This window comes from Thermobia domestica, chromosome 7 (genome assembly GCF_964235325.1).
Source record: "Thermobia domestica chromosome 7, izTheDome1.hap1.1, whole genome shotgun sequence".
In the NCBI taxonomy this organism is placed as follows: Eukaryota; Metazoa; Arthropoda; class Insecta; order Zygentoma; family Lepismatidae; genus Thermobia; species Thermobia domestica.
The window spans coordinates 252,243,175-252,266,530 of record NC_137460.1 but is presented as its reverse complement, the minus strand read 5'-3'; the positions used below and the strand labels follow the sequence as shown (position 1 = coordinate 252,266,530).

The following is a 23,356-nucleotide window of genomic DNA, read 5'->3' as shown; positions in this document are numbered from 1 at the left end:
TTCTAATACACACATAGTCCATGCTTACCTTAATGTCACTATTAGCCTTTCTTCAGGTGGTACAACTAGTCTGAAGTTTGTGTTTATCTTTGTTAAAGGTGCTGAAGGAAGACGCTAAATTTAGTTCCCATGCCTTTATGAGACAGCAACTGCAAGGTACCGGTATACCGTAAAAGAGAAGAAAAGTATCTTCTATAAAGCTTGACGAGAGAATACAACGAATTCTCGAGAATCTGAGAAGAGGCTATGATTTAAAAAAAAAAAATATGTATTAGAAGTTTGAGTTACGTACAAAAGTTGGAATAGTTAATTAAGAAGAAAAGGGACATGCTGTTGGATTTTGTAAATAATTAATGTTTATAATCACAATCATTATGACGTGCGACGCGCAAATGACAAGGTTCCTATTGGAACCCCCTAGAAGTATGGATCAAATGTGATGTAAAGATAAATCATTGCGTTTCTTCCATGCTTTCAGACGGCAAAATGAGCGCTCGAATTACTGAAGAATTTCAATTGTTTGTGTAGATTTGCAAGAATACTCCTTTGCAAGCTTTGAAAATTGCTTGGGAAATTACTCCCACCCCTCAAGGTCAAATCTAGATGCAGGTGCGTGGCAACGGACACGCTGCCATAGACAGATAAATATGCGATAAGGTAACCGTGGCAAGTAACACGAAATTCCAATAGTGGCAAGTAACACCGTGGCAAGTAACACGCAAACCCTCTCAGGATCGTCGACCTTGAAAAAGAAGAAAGCAGCTTTCTCCCTTCTTTTGTAAAGCATAGAATTATACGACTCTCTGACCATGATGTAAGTCTCAGTAAATGCATTTATATATATATATATATATATATATATATATATATATATATATATATATATATATATATATATAAACAAGATGAGAAAAATTTGTCCTATTCGACTATATTGATATTCGGTTGAAATAACTTTAAGATCCCAACGGTTGCTATCTAACAAATACGACACTTTGTAGCCTAAGTAATGCCGTTTGTAGGAAGTTTTACTCTGATTTGTTTGTTTTTGATTTCGATAGAAAAATAACGTGATATTTTAGTTTGTTTAATGTGATTTCCGTGAAAGATGTTTGTAAACATTTTTCTGATCTTACAGACCGATGCTCTTTGCCCGCTGCTTCTAGTTAATCAACGCTTTACTTCATGTTTGTTCTTTGTGAAGAGGCCCAATAGCTATTCTAAAGATGACGCATAAAACGATGTGTTGAATAATAATGAAGCCATTGGAGAATAAAAACATCTTGCTCTGTGTCAGTGTTCCTTGTCATCTATAATAGACAAGAGGTAAGTGACTCACTTTCTTTTATTAACTCAATATACAACTGTGACTATCATAATTTATCATCAGACTGAAGCGAATAAAATGTGTATCCAATGTGTATATTTTATGATAAGGATGAAAGTGTTAAGAGCTAAAGTTGGCTATCTTCAATAAAAGTAAGGCTGTATTATTTCCCCACTAGTGATGTCAACCGGTTCAGCTCGAGCTTCGGCTTGGCTCGGTTCAACTGAGCCAACAGCTCGAGTCGGCTCGATTGGAAGGAGCCATTGGCTCGGTTCAGCACGGCTCGGTTGGAATGAGACATCGGCTTCGCTCAGTTCGGGCCAACTGTCCGATTGGGTGAGCTCTTGGCTGGGCTCAGTTCTAAGTTCAGCTCGGTAATGACTAAGCCGTGACCCGAGCCGGTCGAGCCGTTGATAACACTATTCCCCACTTTTAGCCATAGGCCGCGGTGGCTCAGTAGTAGAGCGTTCACCTCTGGTGCTTGGGTTCCCGGGTTCGATCCCAGCCCCCGCCAAGTGAACTTTGTGGTGGACAAACACCGTGTGCGTGGGTTTTCTCGGGGTTCTCCAGTTTTCTCCCAACTTTCTTCATTCCACTATTTCATTCATTACTCATTATCACCGTCTCCTTTAGCCTAACCGGCATAAATGTGGGACGTAAAACTCGAAGATGTCATTTCACTTTTAGCCATAGTACGGTCTCTCGGGACTTTTAAGTCCCATCTTCTTTACACATACATTATTTCTCTTGTATGCGTTATAATGTCGAAGCCGAACCGCCTGACGGGACTCCTAAGTCCCCTTTCACCTCAGCATTATTCAGCAACAATTGAAGCAGAATTTATTTTTATATAGTCTAATGTACCCTCAATGTACTATATTTTACCATCATATCAAATTATAGTAAAAAAATAAATTCAGCCGGAAAAGGGTTAAATCAATCATTTTATGTTTGGCGACATTCTATAAATCTACACCGACAGAGCCGCAAAAATATTTAGTTAATACAGAGTGTCATAAAAAGCATGTACGTTTTTTGAAATCATTCTCGAGTCCGCTATTGTCATACTAGAATCCATCAAAAGAAAGATAATATCAAAGATTTTTTTTTACCAACTTACAAAGATTCAATATACCTGACGTTCCCAATATATGAACTGTTTTTATGATTTAATTTTTAGGAACTCAACTTCCAATTGTCCTATGAAAACCGCTATCAAAGACGCGACAATTTTATTTGTATACGCCTGTTGGATTATTATTTAACTACAAGGAAGCGTGTTAGGATCTCTCGAGAACGCAACCATATTATGACGGTGGAAGCTGTCAACTTCTTAACATATTTCTTCTATTACAACCAATTTGAACTTATTAAAACGTACTTTAAACTTACCAACCGCACTTCCTACTACTTTTACAATAGATTAAACAATCTTTACCTGACAACTTTGACCTCAACTTTATTCTGTATCTCAGGGTAGACTCTAGATAATTTGCCACCCCCTTTCACCAGAAAGAACAAATCTTAAAACGAACGATTTTAAGTATGCTACCCGATCATGAAAAACGAAGAGGGAGGGAAGAGCACTCGCACCCAGAAAGACCTAAATATTATAAATATAATCTCATCGTGTACGTTTTTCTTTAAATTATACTATATTAAAATATTAGTGAAAGATAAAGCAAACACACTTGCAGAACAAAGATGGCAATATTTTTTATATAATTCAATATGGAGCTTCAATCTCAATATATCAGTTTGCATTTCCAGGGCAACTAGCTGTTTTATTTTGATTTCTTTATTTTCCTTCTATATCTGTTAAATAATTTACAAAAAAAGCTTCTTTCCACCTTCAATGATAAGGAACATGATTTTGACAAAGGCAAGGCCAGTTTTTATATCAAAATTGTGATAACTAATTAAATAGAACAGGTGTTCGCTACTGTTCAAGAATTGAATTTTCGTATTTGACAACCTGGAATTTGTTTGACCATTTGCTTTAGCAGAGACCTAAACATGATTTCCGAATGTAATATTCAAATAGAAGGTCAGATTACTAAATTTAACTACCCTAGATTATAAAGTATGTTTCGAACAAGAAATATTAATTTAAAATAATATAGTTATGACATTTTCCCACCCATCGGAACTTGCAACCCGTGTTGAACTTAGGGTAGAGCCTGCTGAATTCCATCTACAACCTTGATGCAGCCTCTCTCAAAACGAGAAGAAAATAACTTAAAGAATAATTTCTACGAATTCCAATTTCCTAGTGCTTTTCCTTGAACTGTCGTCACCATGAGCGCTTTAATCTTTCCACTTCTCATTGTTATTATCTTTTCACTTAATTTTTTCCGCAAACGCCTTATGCACAACTCATAAATGTATTAGTGTTTTTAACTTTTTGTAGATGCTTCTGCTCGTGATTCCATCTATCCTTATTACTATTATTACTAGTATCCTGATTCCATCTATTCTTACGACTATATTATTAGCATCCTGATTCCATCTATTTTGATGACTATTATTACTAGCATCCTAATTCCATCCATTCTTATGACTATTATTATTAGGACCAATCTCTCTCTCTCTCTCTCTCTCTCTTTTTTTTTTTTTTTTTAGATATATGCCAGATTTATAAACAGATTCGCCTTCAAAGAACTATGTCTAGCCTCTTAAGAGAACTGTACCAGAACAAACACCACCAGTTGCTTTATAAACTGTATTATCATCAGAACTTATTACCGTGGTTTATATTTATTGAGCTAACGAAAGTGCCAAGACATTTTCATCTTTCATAAGTGTGATCCTGTCTTAGAAATTGGGAACAAGATGTGTTGCTGCTGATCATTTTTTTTTTTTTTTTTAGACACACAAACACAAGCAGTGTTGCTATAGAACATATTACAACCCGCAACATTCTACCAAAACTGGAAATAATTGAGTTTACTGACACTCCTGGTTTCAATCCTGATTTTCACAAAGCAAAACCTGCCAGGGATATCCAGAAGCTGTTTTGTAATCGGTTCAGTGTCCCAAGAATAGGATCTATCCCGTTGCTTAACCTCCTATTTAAAACAAAAGTGGTTGAAATTAACGATTTTTGACATCAATCTTTAAAGTAACAGAATAGAAACAGTAACAGATAGCGACAAGATGTTTTCTGCAACTGATACAGAGTGTATATGTCAATCTGCAACACTCTATCGAGACCAAAAATGATTTAATTTACTATTAGTTCCAATTTCAATAGTGATATTCATAGAGCCAGACCTGTCCAAGATATCGAGAAGCGGGTGTTTGGAATCGGTTCAGTGTCTCAAGCATAGGTTCTATTTCCTCCCTTACCTTTGTATTAAAATAAAAAGTGGTTCAAATTAACGAATTCAAGTTTTAACCTTTATTGCCATAGAGCAAAAAGGCAGGGAGTGATAGCAAATAATGACTTTCTGATATGGATTCAGCATTTGAGTGATAGGCTCGATGTTTAATCTTATTAATCTAGTGATAGATGCACTACTTCAAGTTTGAGTATTCAATTCCCACAGTTTCAAAATCTACCGTAGTTGTACACGATGAAACGAATCTCAATAATTATCAGAAAAAATGAAATGAAATCTTGGAATTTTACGTCCCATGGATATGCCTGCTAGACTAAAGGAGACGATGATGATGAGAAATGAATGAAATGGTGGAATGAAGAAAGCGGGAGGAAGCGGAAGGAAACCCACGCACACGGTGTTTGGCCACCACAAAGTTCACTTGGCAGGGTTTGAACCCGGGAACCCATGCACTAGAGGTGAACGCTCTATCACTGAATCACCGCGGCCCCTTGTAATACCAGGTAGGTTGTAATTATTTACAGTAGGTTACAAATTTTCAGAAAAAAAACTCTTACTTCTGAAAATGAAATGAAATCTTTAACTTTTACGTCCCACGGTCATGCCGATTAGGCTAAAGGAGACAGTGATATTGAGAAATGAATTAAATGAAAGAATGAAGAAAGTGAGAGGATATGGGGGAACCCCGAGAAAACCATGCACACGGCGTTTGTTCATCACAAAACTCACTTGGCGCGAACTGGAATCGAACCAAAGACCTCATGCAATAGAGGTCGACATTCTACCACTGAGGCACCGCGGTCCACCCTTATTTCTGAAAATACGCTTCAAGTTTAGGGCTAGTAGGGGAGACCGGGGCTGGTTGGCGAACTTTTTATTCTTTATTTTATTATGAGAGATGGTGCACTGTATTGCAATTTAATGTATGTGTACGGACAGACCAATGTTTCGTCTAATAAATTCAATTTTTTTTTTGTTTTTTTGCTTACAGTTTTCGAGAAATAAATTTTCTTTCTTTTAAAACGGAGTATGCCAACCGACCCCTAGTAAGGGACTGGTTGGCTGATGTTGTGGGGCTAGTTAGCATACTTTTTAAATATAGCAAAACACAAACAAAAATTGGATTTATTACAAATAAACGTTAGTTTTCTAAATTCTGTTATATATATTGCAATGAAGTAGGCTATTTGAAGTTTCAAATGACTTTAATCACAACATTTAAAAGAGTCAGCATTACGAAATATGAAAGCTTCTTTCTTTCATTCTAGCTTGGCTATCATGACATTGAAAGCTACAAGATTATCAAACCACATCAGTTTTAATATGATTTGGTGTAGGTTAATTCTTCATATTATTTCAAAATGTAATTAAAATAACTGAACTATCAAGAAACGTAGTTTATTTCCTGATGTTCACAAAGTAGCTAAGAGAAACTAAAATGTTTTAGCTGAATTATTGAGAAATGCAGTTTATTTCCTACTTTCCACAAAGAAAGAAGAAGCAATAGCTAGGCCTCTATTTCTGTAACAAAAGAGCACACACTAAATATTCTTGATCCTAAGAATTAGGCCTATTCAGAAAATTCAGAGTCTGGCATACAGTCTTATTTCGATTTCTAAATTTTGACAGTAATCCAATACGTGCATGCTATTCTATAACATTGAAGTAAAATATTGGTAGAACTGTAAACAACATAACAATAAAACAAACAATGTAACAATAAAAGAAAAATGAAATAAAATTCCACACGGGGTTGTTTGGCGCACTTGCCAACCAACCCCAAATGCTATACGCCAACTAAGCCGAAGCCCATGTTGTGCAACAAAGTCGTAATTACTCAGCAATTGTTTGGCATTTACATTTTATTGTTTAAATATCCATAAAGACAAAGTTCAGATCTAACTAATGCTATATTACTTACCTCTGTACTCCAAGTAGTGACGATTCTGTGATATAACGGAGAACTGGAAAACAATACTTCAGACTGGCAAAAACACTCTTTATCTAATAGACACCATATTCCGCAAGTTACAAATTCCATATGAAGGTGGCAGCTGCATCCATAGGTCGCTCTTTTATGACAGCAGCAATAGCTCATTATGTTAATTAATGAAGGAGTTATATGCAGTTTGTCAACCAGCCCCGGTTTCCCCTATATGTTGTATTGGATTACGTCTAGAAAGTGTATAACCACGCTATCATTACGATGTACTGTCCCGGAGCTTTGCTGCCTCCTGGACTTATTACTCTTGTTAAACCTCCGAACCTCTTGTTAAAACTTTTCTTTCTTCACCGTGGTAATTACTAGAAGTTTAATAAAGTTTTTCTTTTAATCCATAATCATCGTTCAATCAACATTTGCATTTCTCAGTCATACATTAGACTACTAGTCACAAAAATATAGTGAGAATCAAAATCCTCGAGCATACGCGCTGACATTTTGTGTCGTATCACATTGTGAAACGTAAAGTTTTGAACTATGCAGATTCAACACTGAAACCAAAACAACTGGGTCTAATATTGTGTGTTGCAATAGTTGGATAATGACAGAAATAGAACCTGTTTTTCGGACTCTGAATCTACATTGAAAACAGCTATTGTTTCACATTTATTGTTACAGATAGAACCTAATAGTGAAACTGGAAGTTATGTTGGTTTCAATTCCCTGTGGTTTCAAGAGAGGAAAAGAAGCTGAGATAAAATATGTTCTTGGTATGCTGCACACGTATCAATAAAGAGTTTTTCATCTCCTATTACCGTCTTCATTCAATGAGAATTAATATTGCAATATCCCCAGGGTGCGAATTACCGGGGGGATGAGGGGTATTTTCCCCCTCAATCACATTTTGATCCCCCGAAAGAAGTCAGCTGAAGTATCCCCACCGGGGATGCTTGCTTTCCCCCTCCACCAAACTATGTTCAGTATAACTCCAAATTTCACTGATTTTGTCATTTCTTGTAAGTTTAATCTTCTAGCTGTATTTCGAAATGATCAGTGAAGACTATTCAGTTTTGGTCATTTCTACTTACCACCTAATAACTCACTATGGGCTACCATTTTCACCATTGTTTAGTTGAACTATATTATTATGACTACGGTTGTTACTTGCAATTGTACCTTCGTGCCCTTCAGTTCGTCATCGTTCGTGAATTTGAATGTACTAATTGCGTACAACAAAGCCACATATGATTTTATAAATGTTCTTAGCGGTTGGCCATGAAGTAAACAAATAGCTTCTTCCACCATACTTAGAGAAGGTCGGAGATGTCATATTCATCCTCTACGTTTGTATCGATTATCATCGTATTTTAATTTTTGTTATAACATGTTATTTCATTTTCCATTGTACTGTTTGTTAGCACATGGTCTTCATTCCCTAGTAGTTTGTGTGTATGGAACTCAAAAGTTGCATTTAATTTGTGATAATTAGCATAGTAATCACTGCCTTTTATAGTTTACGGAAATGAACTTTGAAACTGTACTCAAAATCTGAGATATATGTATTCTCTCGTAAGTATATATTAACGTACACGCTGGGGGATACGCTCCTACTGAGCAGACATGTTAGTGAAGCTGATTTTTAGGTGAATAAGCGCATAATTGAAGATTTGTTTCAGCATTTGTTCATACGACTGGTTCTCCGTGTCATTGTTCGTGTCTGTATAAGCATTTCAACTGGAGCGAGTTTTTTAAAAGTTAACCCTTCATTTTTCCATCTTTCTCTTCGCTGCACATTTTGCTGTCCAAGCTAATAATGGTGTCTGAAAAACTTCAATGTAATGTTTTACTTTATTTGAATAACGTAGTCCATATTGAATCAACTCACCCGCAACCTAACAGTAAAGTATTTTAAGTGTTGACTTCCCTTGCCCCATCACGGAATCGATATTTGGAGAAAAAAAGGCGTGATGAGCACAGCTTTAGCGAGAAGTAGAGGCACAAGCTCGAAATTTGAATTGAGAGATTTTAAATATTTGGCCTTCGATTTGACCTTGATGTCAGAAATCGGGACCTGCAGCAATCCATTTCTTATTTGATAGGCTAATATCTAGATTTTCTTTTTTTTAAAAAAAAAAAAAAAAAAAGTATGTCCGGTTTAACTGATAATTTTAGTGGTTTTCACAAGACAGAAATAGGTTTATTTTCGCAACCTACTCATTTCAGATTTTCTTTGGGGAGGGGGGGGGCAAGACCCCTTGTTATAAGTAAAATTTCGCGTTTTTCACTGATTTACTACTATTCTATTGATAAAATCTATATATTTTTTGGTCTAGGAATTAATTCGTGCGGGTGGACAAGAGATGGCGCAACGAACGGAGCGTCCCACAGTTCTGTGTATCCACACATGTGTTGCAAACCCCTGTCATCGCGTATCGTTCGTAGTATAGGGCAGTGGATTAAAGCGTCAACAACACCAGTTTGTAGTTAAGTGAACATGGCGCAATTTGCGCCTGATAAAGTGTTTTTGCGGGGTGTCCTGCTGCATTACTTTAACATGCAGAAAAGTGCGACTGAAAGTCATCGTATTTTGGTGGAAGTGTATGGTGACCATGCTCTAGCTGAGCGAACGTGTCAGAAGTGGTTTGCACGGTTTAGAAGTGGTGATTTCGGCTTGGCAGACCAAGAGCGAGCTGGACAGCCAAAAAAATTTCAAGACGAAGAATTGACAGCATTGCTCGAGCAGGATTCGTGTCAAACGCAGGAACAACTTGCAGCAGCATTAGGCGTTGATCAAACAACAGTCTCCAAACGCTTGAAAGCCATGGGAATGATTCAAAAGATGTCACATTGGGTTCCACATGAATTGAAAGACAGAGACGTTGAAAGACGAAAAACCATTTGCGAATTGCTGCTTCAACGACAGAGCAGAAAGGGGTTTCTGCATCGAATTATTACGGGTGATGAGAAGTGGATCCATTACGAGAACCCTAAACGAAAAAAGGCCTGGGTGAAACCAGTTGAACCAGGTCCATCACAACCAAAACGAGATATTCACTGTGCAAAGGTTATGCTGTGCATATGGTGGGATATGAAAGGTGTGGTGTACTATGAGCTGCTGCAACCGGGTGAAACTATGAATGGAGAACGTTATCGACGACAATTAATGCGTTTGAAGCAAGCTCTGGCCAGAACACGACCAGAATGGGAGAACAGACATGATAAACTTATTGTTCAACATGATAACGCTCGCCCACATGTCGCAAAACCGGTGAAAACCTATTTAGAAAATGTCGGATGGGAAGTTTTATTCCACCCTCCGTATTCACCAGACGTTGCTCCTTCGGACTACTACTTGTTCGATTGCATGAACAACGATTTGATTGGACAGCGGTTTACTTCTTCAGAAGATATCGAAACATGGGTCTCTGACTGGATCGCTTCCAAGGATGAGGACTTCTTTCGCCACGGAATCCGTACATTGCCTGACAGATGGGCGAAAGTGGTGGCTAGCGATGGACAATACTTTTCTTAAGGTATTTATGTATTTTGTGTTTGTACTACAGCTTCAATGTGTGCGTACCAACCGCACGAATTAATTCCTAGACCAAATACATATCAAACTCAGGGGGGACAAATGCCCCTCCCTGCTCCCCCTAAATGACGCCCCTGTTTGGAAGTTTAATTTAAAAAAATGAAGTCACTAGCATGAGATAGCTAACGACATGTGATCGTTTATCAGTACTTGGGAGCAAAGAAACGTGTTTGAACTTGAACATAGTTGGCTAACGTACAAGGAACACATGTCTTTCTAGTACTCTGAAACCTGTACACCGGTGTCTTTGATGTTTGATCGTAATTCTATCAGTACATAAGATTAGGATCGACAGATGGATGTATGTGGTGTTTCTATAGATACGTTCATTGATAGTCAGTGAACGCTGATACCTTTCTAAGATTAAAAAGTATCATGGAAATAAAGACAGATCACAAGTCAATATTATATCAATGTTTACATAACCCACATTAGAACTGACTTACTAGGAACCACGCCATAAAGTGTATGATTGCGTAATTCTTTTGTTATCTACTTTTTTCTCTACCTGATTTTGTCACTTTCATTTTTGGTTGTTATTCTTACTCCTTCAAGCTACTTTCACCTATTAGGAATAGAAACAGTCATTATTGGATTTGTTATTAAGAGTCATTTGAACAATGCGTGAACACAGTGAAACTTTCAGAGATAACGAAGATGAATCATTGATGGAGGTAGGAGCTTTCCTAATAGTATTATTTTAAAATAATAAAATTAAATTTCCTCTCCGTAGAAATCCAAGTCTAAAGATTAGTCGTGTCTCACTCATATTTACTTAGGATTTTCGTTCCTGCTTTCTATAAGATTGAACTAGGGGTGTCCGCAGACGGGTTTTAGGGATGAAGTTGCGCCTATAAGTCTTTTGGGGGTCATAACTTTTTTTATTCAAAATGACAAAATTGAACTTAAACTATACAACAATGATTACTTTAAGAATTCTAACTGTGAAAACTTAGCATAATAACATTTTAAAATGTTTAACTGCCGTAGCAAAGAATGCGTTTCTTTTTCATTGAAAAGACAAAATATTGACGGGAGGAACAAGTGTGTAGACTGATTAATAGGAATATAGGCTGATTCTGGTAGAAGGAAGGTGACACAGACTACCAAGTTATGTAGCCTAATGTCTATTCGACATGTAAATCAGTATACAAACTCATTTTTGAGCAGACGGCAACCTAAACAAGCATTCTCGAATACTTTAGGGGACAAGAATGATAGCTTCCAAACGGTACCAGCAACAGTAAAATTCACTCCACCAGAGAATTTCCGAGAAAATTGTACAGGAATTTGATATATTGTTTCCATCTATTCCCACATGAAATAACGAAAGTTGAATCCAGTATGGCAGATTCATTTAGCGGCCTTTGTGGGTAAAGTGTCAGAGAAGCAGTACCTGATCTAATTTGTCTTGCATATGCCCACATTGATGTGCAGTTTCATCTAAAGAAAGTAAAGTAATTTTGTGTCCGAGCGTCATAGTAGTGTATGATTGAATTCCGGTTATATGAATGCCCACAACTGTTCAAATTACCAGTATGAGCTGCCAAAATTAGTACAATACACATTGGACCGCTGAGATGATTGCATTTGAATCAATTTTACACGAAACCTGAGGGGACACTTCGCAAATGTACCTTGTGAGTGAGAGGGAAAAATAATTTCCGATGAAAACAAAGAATGGGACAATCATAAAACAGTAAACTGGTAAACGCTACTTGTTATTGATTGATAGGCAACTATCAATTATACTTATCGTCAGCTTAAAGATATAAAAAAGTGCTGATTGATATCTTTTAGTACGCAAGTGTACATATCAGGAACACTTTTTTGAGCGCGAGAGTACATCCTATTTCTCACACTCAATTGAATATTTAATTACTTTTATTTAACGAAATGTTTTGGAGCAACAAAAACAAGGAAAAGATTCGTCACATAGTGTAACGGAAAACCTACAATATCACATCATCCGGAAGTAGTAGCAACTAGAATACAAGAAGTATGAGAAAAGAATGAAGATTCTTGCAACTTGATATCATCCTAATCATAAACCAACTTTCTATAACGGTTACACAAACTTCTTCCCGTTGAGATTTTTTCCTTCCTATGTACATAAGATTTTGTTGGATCAAAAGATTCATTATATTAAAAAAAAACTTCGAATTAAAAAGCAAATGGCGTATTTCAAGGAGAGAGCGCATATCTATCATATATATTAGTATCAAAGTGCGCTCGATAGTGTATCAGGTAGAAAAGGTCATACAATCGTAGCCATAATTTAAATATATTTTTTTCACATTTCCTCGTTAATCTCACTCTATATCGCCGGCGACCCACCTTCAAATTAAGAACTAATATACTTATTTCAAGGACAGTGCGCATATCTACCATATACATGAGAATTAAAGTGCGCTCGATAGTGTATCAGGTAGAAAGGGTCATAGAATCGTAGCCATAATTTAAATATATTTATTAACATTTCTTCGTGAATCTCATTTTATATCTGCGGTGACCCTTCTTTGAATTAAAAAGTAAACTGCGTATTTCAAGGACAGAGCGTATATCAACCACATATATGAGTATCAAAGTGCGCTCGATAGTGCATCAGATAGAAAAGGTCATAGAATCGTAGCCATAATTTACATATATTTATTAACATTTCTTCGTGAATCTCATTCTATTTCTCCAGTGACACCCCTTCGAATTAAGAACTAATAGACATATTTGAAAGACAGAGCGCATATCTACCATATATATGAGTATCAAATTGCGCTCGACAGAGCATCGAGTAGAAAGAGTCATAGATTCCTAGTAATAATTTAAATATATTTGTTAACATTTGTTCGTAACTCTTATTATATATCTCCGGTGACCCCCCTTTGAATTAAAAAGTAAACGGCGTATTTCAAGGACAGAGCGCATATCTACCATATATATGAGTATCAAATTGCGCTCGATAGTGTGTCAGGTAGAAAGATTCATAGAATCGTTGCCATAATTTACATATGTTTATTAACATTTCTTCGTGAATCTCATTCTATAACTCCGGTGGCCCTCCTTCGAATTAAGATCTAATAGATTTATTTCAAGGACAGAGCGCATATGTACCATATATATGAGTATCAAAGTGCAATTTGAATTCATCCTAATTAAACCAACTTTCTATAACGGTTACACAAACTTCTTCCCGTTGAGATTTTTCCTTCCTATGTATATAAGATTTTGTTGGATCAAAAGATTCATTATATAAAAAGAAGAAAAAAACTTCTCGATATTATATCTGGGTAACCACATATAGTGTAACCAAACCCAAACTATTACTGAACTCAGTATGATGTGTGTATTCCGTAGAATATTAGAAAACTCGATTTAGGGGCCATTCAAAAATTTTACGCCTCCTGATCCAAATACTAGGCTAATTACTGATCAAGATTAGTGATGGGCAGTGGGAATATTCCCGGTAGGAAGGAATTTAAAAAATGTGAATATACCCGGGTTTTTTCCCTGGCCTATACATTCCCGGGAAGGAATTTATTTCCATTTCTTTACTTTATGTTCCGAATTATAAGAACCGTATTACTAATTACATTATTTTAATATATTATGATTTACTTCTAGGTTTTAAAGAATTTGGAGGTTAAAAATTTTAAAATTCTCTGACTACTTTATATAACTAATAATATGATATTTAAGTTCCATTTCTATTTGCACTAAAAAGTAGTGTAATTGTTTAGTATTGGGGGCCAAAACTGGCAAAAAGTAGGACGATTTACGGAAGAAATGAGTTGAAAGTAGTGTTCAAGTAGTCAAGAAAGTATCGAACCCATATTATTTCTACTATATGTAAATGATTTTCCAAATGACGTAAGATTAGCAAGCTGATGACACGAGTCTAACTATAACAGGCACAAGTCATGATATTATCTGTGATAAAATTGACAAGACTACCCGTAGTTGAAAAAATTGGTTTGCCCAAAACAAGCTAAAATTAAACACAGACAAAGCACTAAACTTTCATCACATTCAAAATAAGCATTGCCTAGAAACTGATATAATGTTAAATAATCAAAAAATAAAGTATTCTAACACAACTAAATTTACCGAAGGGATCTTAGTAGATGTCTGCAAACTTTTCTGACCAAAAAATTCAGGGTTGACAGTACACCAAAACAAATCGTACATACAAATTAACTCAATCATGGGCGGTGCCTTCCTGCTTTCACATAAAATCATAAAGCGACTTATTACATAGTTAGCCACTAGTCTATCAGATGCACAACAATAGTGTAGGTTCATTCACTGAAAGTTCAAAAAAATTTAGAAACATATTTTAAAAAGACAAAAAATTAACAATTCTATTAACATCACTGTTGACTACCTTAGAATACTTAGCCGAGTAACCTTACATATAGACAGAAAAAGCTCTCTCACAAATCTTAATATCAATCTCAGGATCAATCACACATATATATGAGTATCAAAGTGCGCTCGATAGTGCGTCAGGGAGAATCCTAGTCATAATTTACATATAGTTATTAACATTTCTTCGTGAATCTCCTTCTAGTTCTCCGGTGACCACCCTTCGAATTAGGAACTAATAGACTTATTTGAAAGACAGAGCTCATATCTATAATATATATGAGTATCAAAGTGCGTTCGATAGTGCATGATTTAGAAAGGGTCATAGGATCGTAGCCATTATTTACATATATTTATTAACATTTCTTCGTGAATCTCATTCTATATTTCCGGGGACCTCACTTCGAGTTACGAACTAATAGACTTATTTCAAGGACAGAACGCATATCTACCATATATATGAGTATCAAAGTGCGCTCGATAGTGCATCAGGTAGAAAGGGTCATAGACTCGTAGCCTTAATTTAAATATATTTATTAACATTTCTTCGTAAATCTCATGGTATATCTCCGGTGACCCCCCATTGAACTAAAAAGTAAACGGCGTATGTCAAGGAGAGAGCGCATTACTACCATATATATGAGTATCAATGTGCGCTCGATAGTGTGGCAGGTAGAAAGAGTCATAGAAACGTAAACAGAATTTACATGTATTTATTAACATTTCTTCGTGAATCTCATTCTATATCTCCGGTGACCCCCATTTGAATTAAAAAGCAAACGGCGTATTTCAAGGACAGAGCGCATGTCTACCATATATATAAGTATCAAAGTGCGTTCGATAGTGCGTCAGGTAGAAAGGGTCATGGAATCGTAATGATAATTTACATATATTTATTAACATTTCTTCGAGAATCTCATTCTATTTCTCCGGTGACCCCCCTTAGAATTAAGAACTAATAGATATATTTAAAAGACAGTGCGCACATCTACCATATATATGAGTATCAAAGTGCGCTCGATAGTACATCAGGTAGAAAGAGTCATAGAATCGTAGCCATAATTTACATGTATTTATTAACATATGCTATGTAAAGTATGTGTACTCTCGCTTATTTCTGATGACAATCACAAAAAGAGATAAAAGAGAAATTAGAGTAATAGATTTCTATTAAGGGGGAAGTATAACTACTTTTATTTTAACATTTTTTTCTTTTGGCTTGAAATGTTTGTTCGGGTTCACCTCTTCCCCCTCAATGTTAGATACGGAATGCAAGAACACATTTAGATTTTGATTATTGGTTCCAGTATATTTCAAGTATCATTTCTCGGATCTAGACCTGTGCGATATGTCGATATATCGATATCGTCGATAGCGATATTGACATATATCAACAATCTATATCGCAAATATATCAACATCGATATATTTATATTCTAATTATTCGATATCGATCTTGAGGGGTGGTGGCGAGCATAGGAGGCACTTAAGACTTGCGATGGATGACAAAACAAAACTTAATTTTTACAATAATGTCTTATAATGACAATTTCTTTATTACCACAAGTAGGAATGTAAATAAATCCACTTGCAACTTTGCAATGTGATATACTACAATTTCTTGGGCGACAAAACTGTTCTCTTCCCGAAAAAGAAAGAAAGGAAAAAGCATCTGTGAAAAACAAGTGCTTCGAACTTTGACCTAGAGTTTATCATAAGAAAGTGTTTTTGTTCATCTCCCTCGGAGATTTCCATCCCATTTGTCCTTGACCGCTCATTGACAAAAAGTGTACACATGAGCGGTATATGCAGACATGCTCTTAGGCAGAATCAGAGATTCGGAAGGGAAACGAGTTTTCAATAATAATAATAATAATAATAATAATAATAATAATAATAATAATAATAATAATAATAATAATAATAATAATAATAATATAACAATTAGGTTTATAAGTAGAGTCCCGTTTGTTTATCTTGCATGAGAGGCCCACAAATCTACTACGCTAATAGTGACCCTTAGTCTGTGTTTTTTTCTCTTTCCGTTTCCTGTGCTCTTTATATTAAACCTTTACATTATGTAACCTATTTTCTTATTTCCGACTTTTTTTTGAAATAGGAAAGAAACTGTTTTCCTCTGATATATATTTCTTGCCATTCATCTTGTTTCGACTGCTTAAGTAGGATCATTTTGTAAATGTTTGTGTCATCCATTTCCCTCACAATAATAAAACGGTCATTCTTAACAATTTTCTTTCTTTCTTTCTTTTCTTTTCTTTTCTTTTCTTTTCTTCTTTTTTTTGCAGTTTGCCACACTAATATATTTGTAATAGAATCAGGTTTGGTTCAGCGCGTTTCGAATTCTCAACCAACAAAACGAACGAGGTTGTTGGGTTGCCTACTATTGCAGGAAAAAGAGAATAGCAGGTTGTAATGCACTTTTGGAGTCATGTATAAATTTTATCATTGATTCCTTTGTTGTATATAGTTGATGTGGTAGAATTACTTTGCTTTCTTATAGTGGATTGAGATGTTAATACTCTAAAGTTCGTTACTACTGATGTGTCTAGGAATTGTTTCTTGGGGCAATATCCAAAAATATACGAAAGTGTGATTTGTATTCTCACCTAAAGCGTAAACATTCCGTACGAATTATAGCCCTCATTGTGTCAAGGAACTGCATAAATCCAATTATATTTGCATGCTCAAAAGCCAACCGAAAGACACAAGTCTCTGTTATAAGAAAAATATTGATTCAGTCAATTTTAAAGTATCTATAAATGCTCCGAATCAAATATAGGCCTATATGTTCCATAATTGATGAAGTTGAAGGAGACAATAACACTATCATTTGCAAAAAATCGAATTAAAACTTCTCCTTCAAGAGGCATCGTGCGTAGTAACGGATGGTAGGACGCACTAACACACTGCGTGGTCCTAATGAACATAACCTGTAGAGTTTCCCTTGAGAATGAAAATCCGTGGAAGGAAGCACTTAAACGTTAATTTCAGGGTTTGCAAAGTAAATAAGAAAACAGTTGATTACTATGTTGCAAATGAAAGGGAATGAAGTCTTTCAGTTTAACGTCCCACGATTTTGCCTGTTAGGCTAAAAGAGACGGATGATTGCAGCACGTGAATGATGACTCAAGAATTGGTGGAATGAAAATGTGGAAGGAAACGGCAGTATCCCAAAAGAACCCACACGGACATGATATTGTCCCCACAAGCTTATCAATCGAATCAAATCGAATCAAAGACTCTTCGCATCGGAGGTATGCCCTGCACCACTCAACCACCGTGTCCTCCTAACACTACCTTCTAAGGACTGTGTTGATAATAAAGAATGACTAAAATCAACGAAAGATGATTTTCTTTTTTCACTGATTCAATATACTGTAGTGGAATTTAGCGGCGCCTATTAAAGAATATCTTTGGGGGAAACATTCGGGGGGGGGGTATATTTCGTTGACAGATATCCAGCTAAAACCATCCAGATCTTGAAGCAATATATATTTTAATCACACTTTACCCTAGCCATAAGAGATAAATACACCGTTCTGGTTGGTTGGAGTTATCCGTTTCTCGCCACGTAGCATATATATATATATATATATATATATATATATATATATATATAGCACAAATAAAATGCTAGTTACTGTTGGCCCTCGTAGTCGAGCATACTAGCGAGTGAGTTAATAATGAAAACCGCTTTTGTCGTGTGTTCAAACCCAGCCAAAGGATTTTCTTCTATCTTTTTGAATTTTCATAAAACTCTTATCATTAAAATAATTTAAAAATAATACTCGTTCGTCCTCGTACGTAATATATAATGCATAAATTCTGCTTTTTTCCACCATTTACCTAGAGATTCCTAATAGTCCTAATAAACAATAACTTAAACCAACAGAAAAGTGAGAAGTGGGGCCCGCGCAAAGTGAGAGGACTAGCTCGGGAGAGTGGTACCCCCGAAGTAGGAACTTAATACACTTTCCTGATTGGTTGGCATTATCTGCTTCTTGCTACGTAGCCTATATATAGCAGAAATCAAACGCTTGCTGCTGTCGGTTCTCGTGGCCTAACGTGCTAGCGTTACGGGCTAGTAATGGAAATCGCTTTTAGCGTGGTTTCAAACCCAGCCCAAGGGAAGCTTTTTTAATATTTTTTAATTTTCATAGCACTCTTTTCATTAAAATAAGATAAAAATAATACTCAAAAAAATGATACTAATAATACTTATTTTTGTACAGATAAGTAGTAGTAGTAGTTGTTGTTGTGGTAGTAGTAGTAGTAGTAGTAGTAGTAGAAACGGGTTAGAAGTCCCGTAGGGATCGTTTTATTCCACTTTGACTCCCGTGAAATAAATTTTGCGTCCAATTTAAAACACGCGCGAAAAAACTTACTTCCAGGAGTATTACTCTCCCGAGCAGGTCGTGAAGCGAGGGGTTGTACAGGGTAGTGGCGAGTTATAGAGGAGGAGGTGCCGGAGCCACCAACACGGGAAAGGTAGCCATACGCTTCCTTGCCTTTTCCTTGGGGTGTAGTTAAATTTGCATTGAAGTTGCACCATCCGGTCGTGACGTAAGGTCACGTGGTAATTAGTCCACTTTGCACACAAAACTTTATTGACAAAAGAGTGATTTACTTACGTTACGAAACATAGTTGAGCGAGCGTCAGCGAGCGAAGGGGATTAGAAGCTCCGTAGGGCTTTGTTTCATTCTACTATCTTTGCCCCTGATAATACCACGTGACATTACGGTTCACTCGGATGGTGCAACTTCGATGTGAACTAACCTCACCTACTTCCTTTGACCAACTTAAAAACAGTTGATTAGGTTAGCGCGTGAAAAAAAAAATATATGCCTTGGAGCGACCTAAGCAAAGTTCGGGGAGTGCGGGCCCCCTCATCCCCTTCCAGAGGTGGGGTGGCATTGACTATATTTCGGTAGTCGAATAAAATGCTCTTGATATAGCTGCCTGTCCAACAGTTTGTTTTCTTTCTTTTAGAAAGGAATAACACATGTTATTAAACCACGTTATTCTTATTGGAGATAATATGAATTTACAATGTACTTTTGTTTATAATGTAAGGCCATTACAAAGTGTTATCAGATAAACAGAAAGAAGGAAATTAGAGTCTTCCTCACAGCAATCAGTAATTAGCATGTTAGTGTTAAAAAGAAGATTTCAACTAATTTCTGCTGAAGAGCATTGGCCTTTCGGTACTTTATGAACTCTTTTATTCCTTATCAACTAAATTAACCCACGCTACGTACTTTATCTTATCATCGAGGTTAGCACGTGTTTTGCTTCTTATTTTTCACTCGAACACAAAGTTATTTTCTTTTTTTTCTTTTTTCTTTTTCTTTTTTTCTTTTTCTTTTTTTTTTTTTGAGGTTGATTAGGAAAAGGGAGGAATCCAAATGTTTATGTCTTATCTGTGTCTACATATTTACAGACATTGATGAAATTAGATACTACAATTTATACACAGAATGCAAATAAAACACTGTACAAGAATTAGCAGATATAGTATGGTGAGGTACGCGGGATATTCATATCTCAGAAACGAAAGAAAACTTCAAGCTTTACCTCCCATGGTTCTGCCAGCTAGCAGTGGCGGATCTAGAAGGTAAAAACTCGGGGGGGGCAGCCAGAATCCAGGAGAAGATAGATAAATTATATCATGGGCCGGGCCTACCTTGTTTTCTACCGTACATTTTCTTTATCTTTGGTTTCTTAATAAAATAAAATCAATACTTCAACATTTCTTTTTTTTTCGTAACAAAATAGTAGGTTGGAAACACTTCGAGTCGGCTGCTCAGGGAGCGAAGCTATTATAGCTGGGATTGCACTCGTTCGGAAGGTGCGAAGGCTCGCCCCTGGGAGTTTAGTTTTAGCGCTGAAAGCATCTTTCAATCCTAATATGTTATAAAATGATTTCCTTAATACAGAGTAAAAAGTTTCTTGTAGAATTATGCATTTCTATTAGTGATAACTTGTTTAATTTAGGTATATTCTCTCAGGAGTTATTCATAGTAGCTGCTTTTTCCCCCCCTGCATGGAGCCTGGTCCATAATAGTTTGTAGAATATACGTCTGATAAATTAAACAAATTTACAAATTTACCAAACGACCATACAAGATAAAATAATAATATAATTGTGTGTAATTTTAATTAAGTTTTCCATTTCATAGAATCAGTGGGTATTTACAATTTTGTTTCGGGGATGTTCCTAACTTTATTCCTAGAAATGTGTAAAATTCTGCAATCTATATAAAACAATAAAAAGTTGCGATAAAATTTCGGTGACTGCTTAAGTCCAGAAGCCACCTCTTTAAATATGTCACTGTATAAAATGCAATATTAAATATCTTGATTTGACTCAAGTTCCTTCTGAGCATTAACATTCCTAGTGAAGTCATTATCATATGATACGTTGATTAAATGTAGTAATGTACTTACTTTAAAGTAAGAGATGCAAGTAACCAACGCTCAGTGGTAGAGCGTTCAACTCCGGTGCTTAGGGTCTCTGGTTCGATCCCAGCTCGACCGTGTGGACTTTGTGGTTAGGGATGCGCACGAGACGAGTCGAGACACAATTTTTCTGACAAAATTCGAGTCGAGACACAGCTCTTCCAATAGAAAAATATATATTTTTCGAGTCGAGACATCACTTTTACAGCACATTTTAGAGACAAGAAAGTCTCAAATCTTGTCTCGTGCGCATCCCTGTTTGTGGTGGACAAACACCGTGCTCGTGGGTTTTCTCGGGGTTCTACCGTTTCCTCCCACTTTCTCCATTCCACAATTTCATTCATTTCTCATAATCACCGTCTCCTTTAACCTAACCGGCATAACCGTGGCACGTAAAACTCAAAGATTTCATTTCATTTTCTCTCTATCTCGTCCATTCATCATTTTGACTATTACACTATTACCTTCACGTGGACTAATTGATTTAGCCAAGCCCGTCTTCTACTCGGTACCCCCGCGCCCGTTCCTTGCAGAAATCGATCAACTAATTGCCTAACAGTTTAAACCCCGATATTGCAGGAAGCAACATGTGTTATCGTCAAGCAGACAAGCAATAGCATGGCTAACAACATCTATTACTATGAATAAATTATGCACACGCTGAAATGTTTATCGTTTATTAATACGATATACCTTCACAGGAAACTATAAAATGAAGATATAGTTTGTTGTAGCTAAAAAATAGAAAATAAAACAAAAAGGGTCATTTGGCATATTTCCAAAACTTGTTATACTCCGCGTCACCCGAATTGGCGTATGGCAGCAGCCAATAGGCTCGCAGTGCGCTGTTACTAAACCTTCAGCGAGGAATCTAATCATTCATAATTGATTTTGTTCATATTTGCAGTCAATTATGAATGATTAGATTTGTCACTGAAGGTTAGTTAACAGCGTACTGCGAGCTTATTGGCTGACGGAATACGCCAATTCGGGTAACGCGGAGGATAGTGTACTTACATGTAATGGGTGCCATAGACGCATACACTTGCATGACCAACATGCATGAAAGATTTGTTTCATCATGCATGTTGGAAGAATTTTTTCCCCACACACGTACCAACTTCTGTCCAACTTAACGACCTTAGCATTACGGAGGAAAGATTCATATGATTTCTTCCGCTGTCGTGATTGGCGGACCAGAATATAAAACAAGCGACTTGCATGAACGAGCACATATACTGTAAATATGCGTGAAGAACGGCAAAACCATCATGCATATTTGCAGAAGATTTTGAAAACTTTCAACATGCATGAATGAAGCCATCACGATCAACTTACCTGTGGTTCTATTATTTTTCATGCATGTTGCAAGATTTCTTCATGCATGTGTCTTCATGCATATATATATATACAGGGGTGCCCACAAGGAGGGGCTATGACGCAAACTGCGTCATTGAAATATTGGGGGGGTAAAAATCTATATAAATATGTTTGAGGGGGTGTAAAAATTAATCGAAAAGTTTTTTCATGGAAGAACACCTACGGATAGACAATTGAGGGGGGTGCGTCATGGACATGAGGGGGGGTGGGCACCACTGATATATATATATATATATATATATATATATATATATATATATATATGTGTGTGTGTGTGTGTGTGTGTACAGGGCCGGATCCAGATTACCGGACGGGGTGCATGAATAATTACCAGTACACAGGGGTGTACGCAGCAGGTGGGTCTTGTACATATATACTTTTGTAATTCCGACTTTTTTGTAAATGTAGTTTACTTTTAGGGGCAACTTTTGAAATTTTCATATAATTTAGCCTCAAATAGTATTTGAACCCCCCCCCCCGAAACACTTTAGATCCCTCCTGAAATAAATTTCTGCGTACGTCCCTGCCAGTACATATAAATTAAACTTATTTTTTAAATTCCTTTATGCCACTGTGGTATGAATGAGGGATTTCGCAAGAAATGCTAAGTGTCTGTTCTCGGTAAATTCTTTTCCTTTAATCTTCAGAGAATGGACTTAAACTATTGCTTTTGCAAAACTCCGCTTTCTTTTAAGAACGTAACGGAAACATGACATGAAATTTTCGGAGGGTATTGCTATTTTCACCGCTAGCTTCTGACTTTAGATAGTGTACATTCACAACGGAGGGGAGGGTGCACATGCTCCGGTGCACCCCGTAAATTCGGCCCTGTTTATACAGTATATACGTATATTTCACGTTACTCTGCTGCACTTTTCTCACGTTTGCTCGGTTCAAACTCACAGATATGCCTCAGATGACTTTCAAAATCTTG

General features: G+C 36.4%; 1 protein-coding gene across 3 annotated transcripts in view; it reads left to right on the top strand.

Annotated features, from left to right (window-relative positions):
• Window positions 1-1,150: 1,150 nt before the first annotated feature.
• The window catches only part of LOC145690815 (carcinine transporter-like), a 70,774-nt gene continuing 48,568 nt past the window's right edge, over window positions 1,151-23,356 (top strand). For 2 of the 3 annotated variants that reach the window (XM_081766117.1, XM_081766119.1), the window contains exon 1: window positions 10,741-10,876. In XM_081766117.1, coding sequence (XP_081622243.1) covers window positions 10,823-10,876 — 54 coding nt within the window. In that variant the 5' untranslated portion in view covers window positions 10,741-10,822. Of the gene's footprint in view, window positions 1,327-10,740; window positions 10,877-23,356 lie in introns of those variants that run through there. The other variant, XM_081766118.1, reaches the window with a different exon arrangement.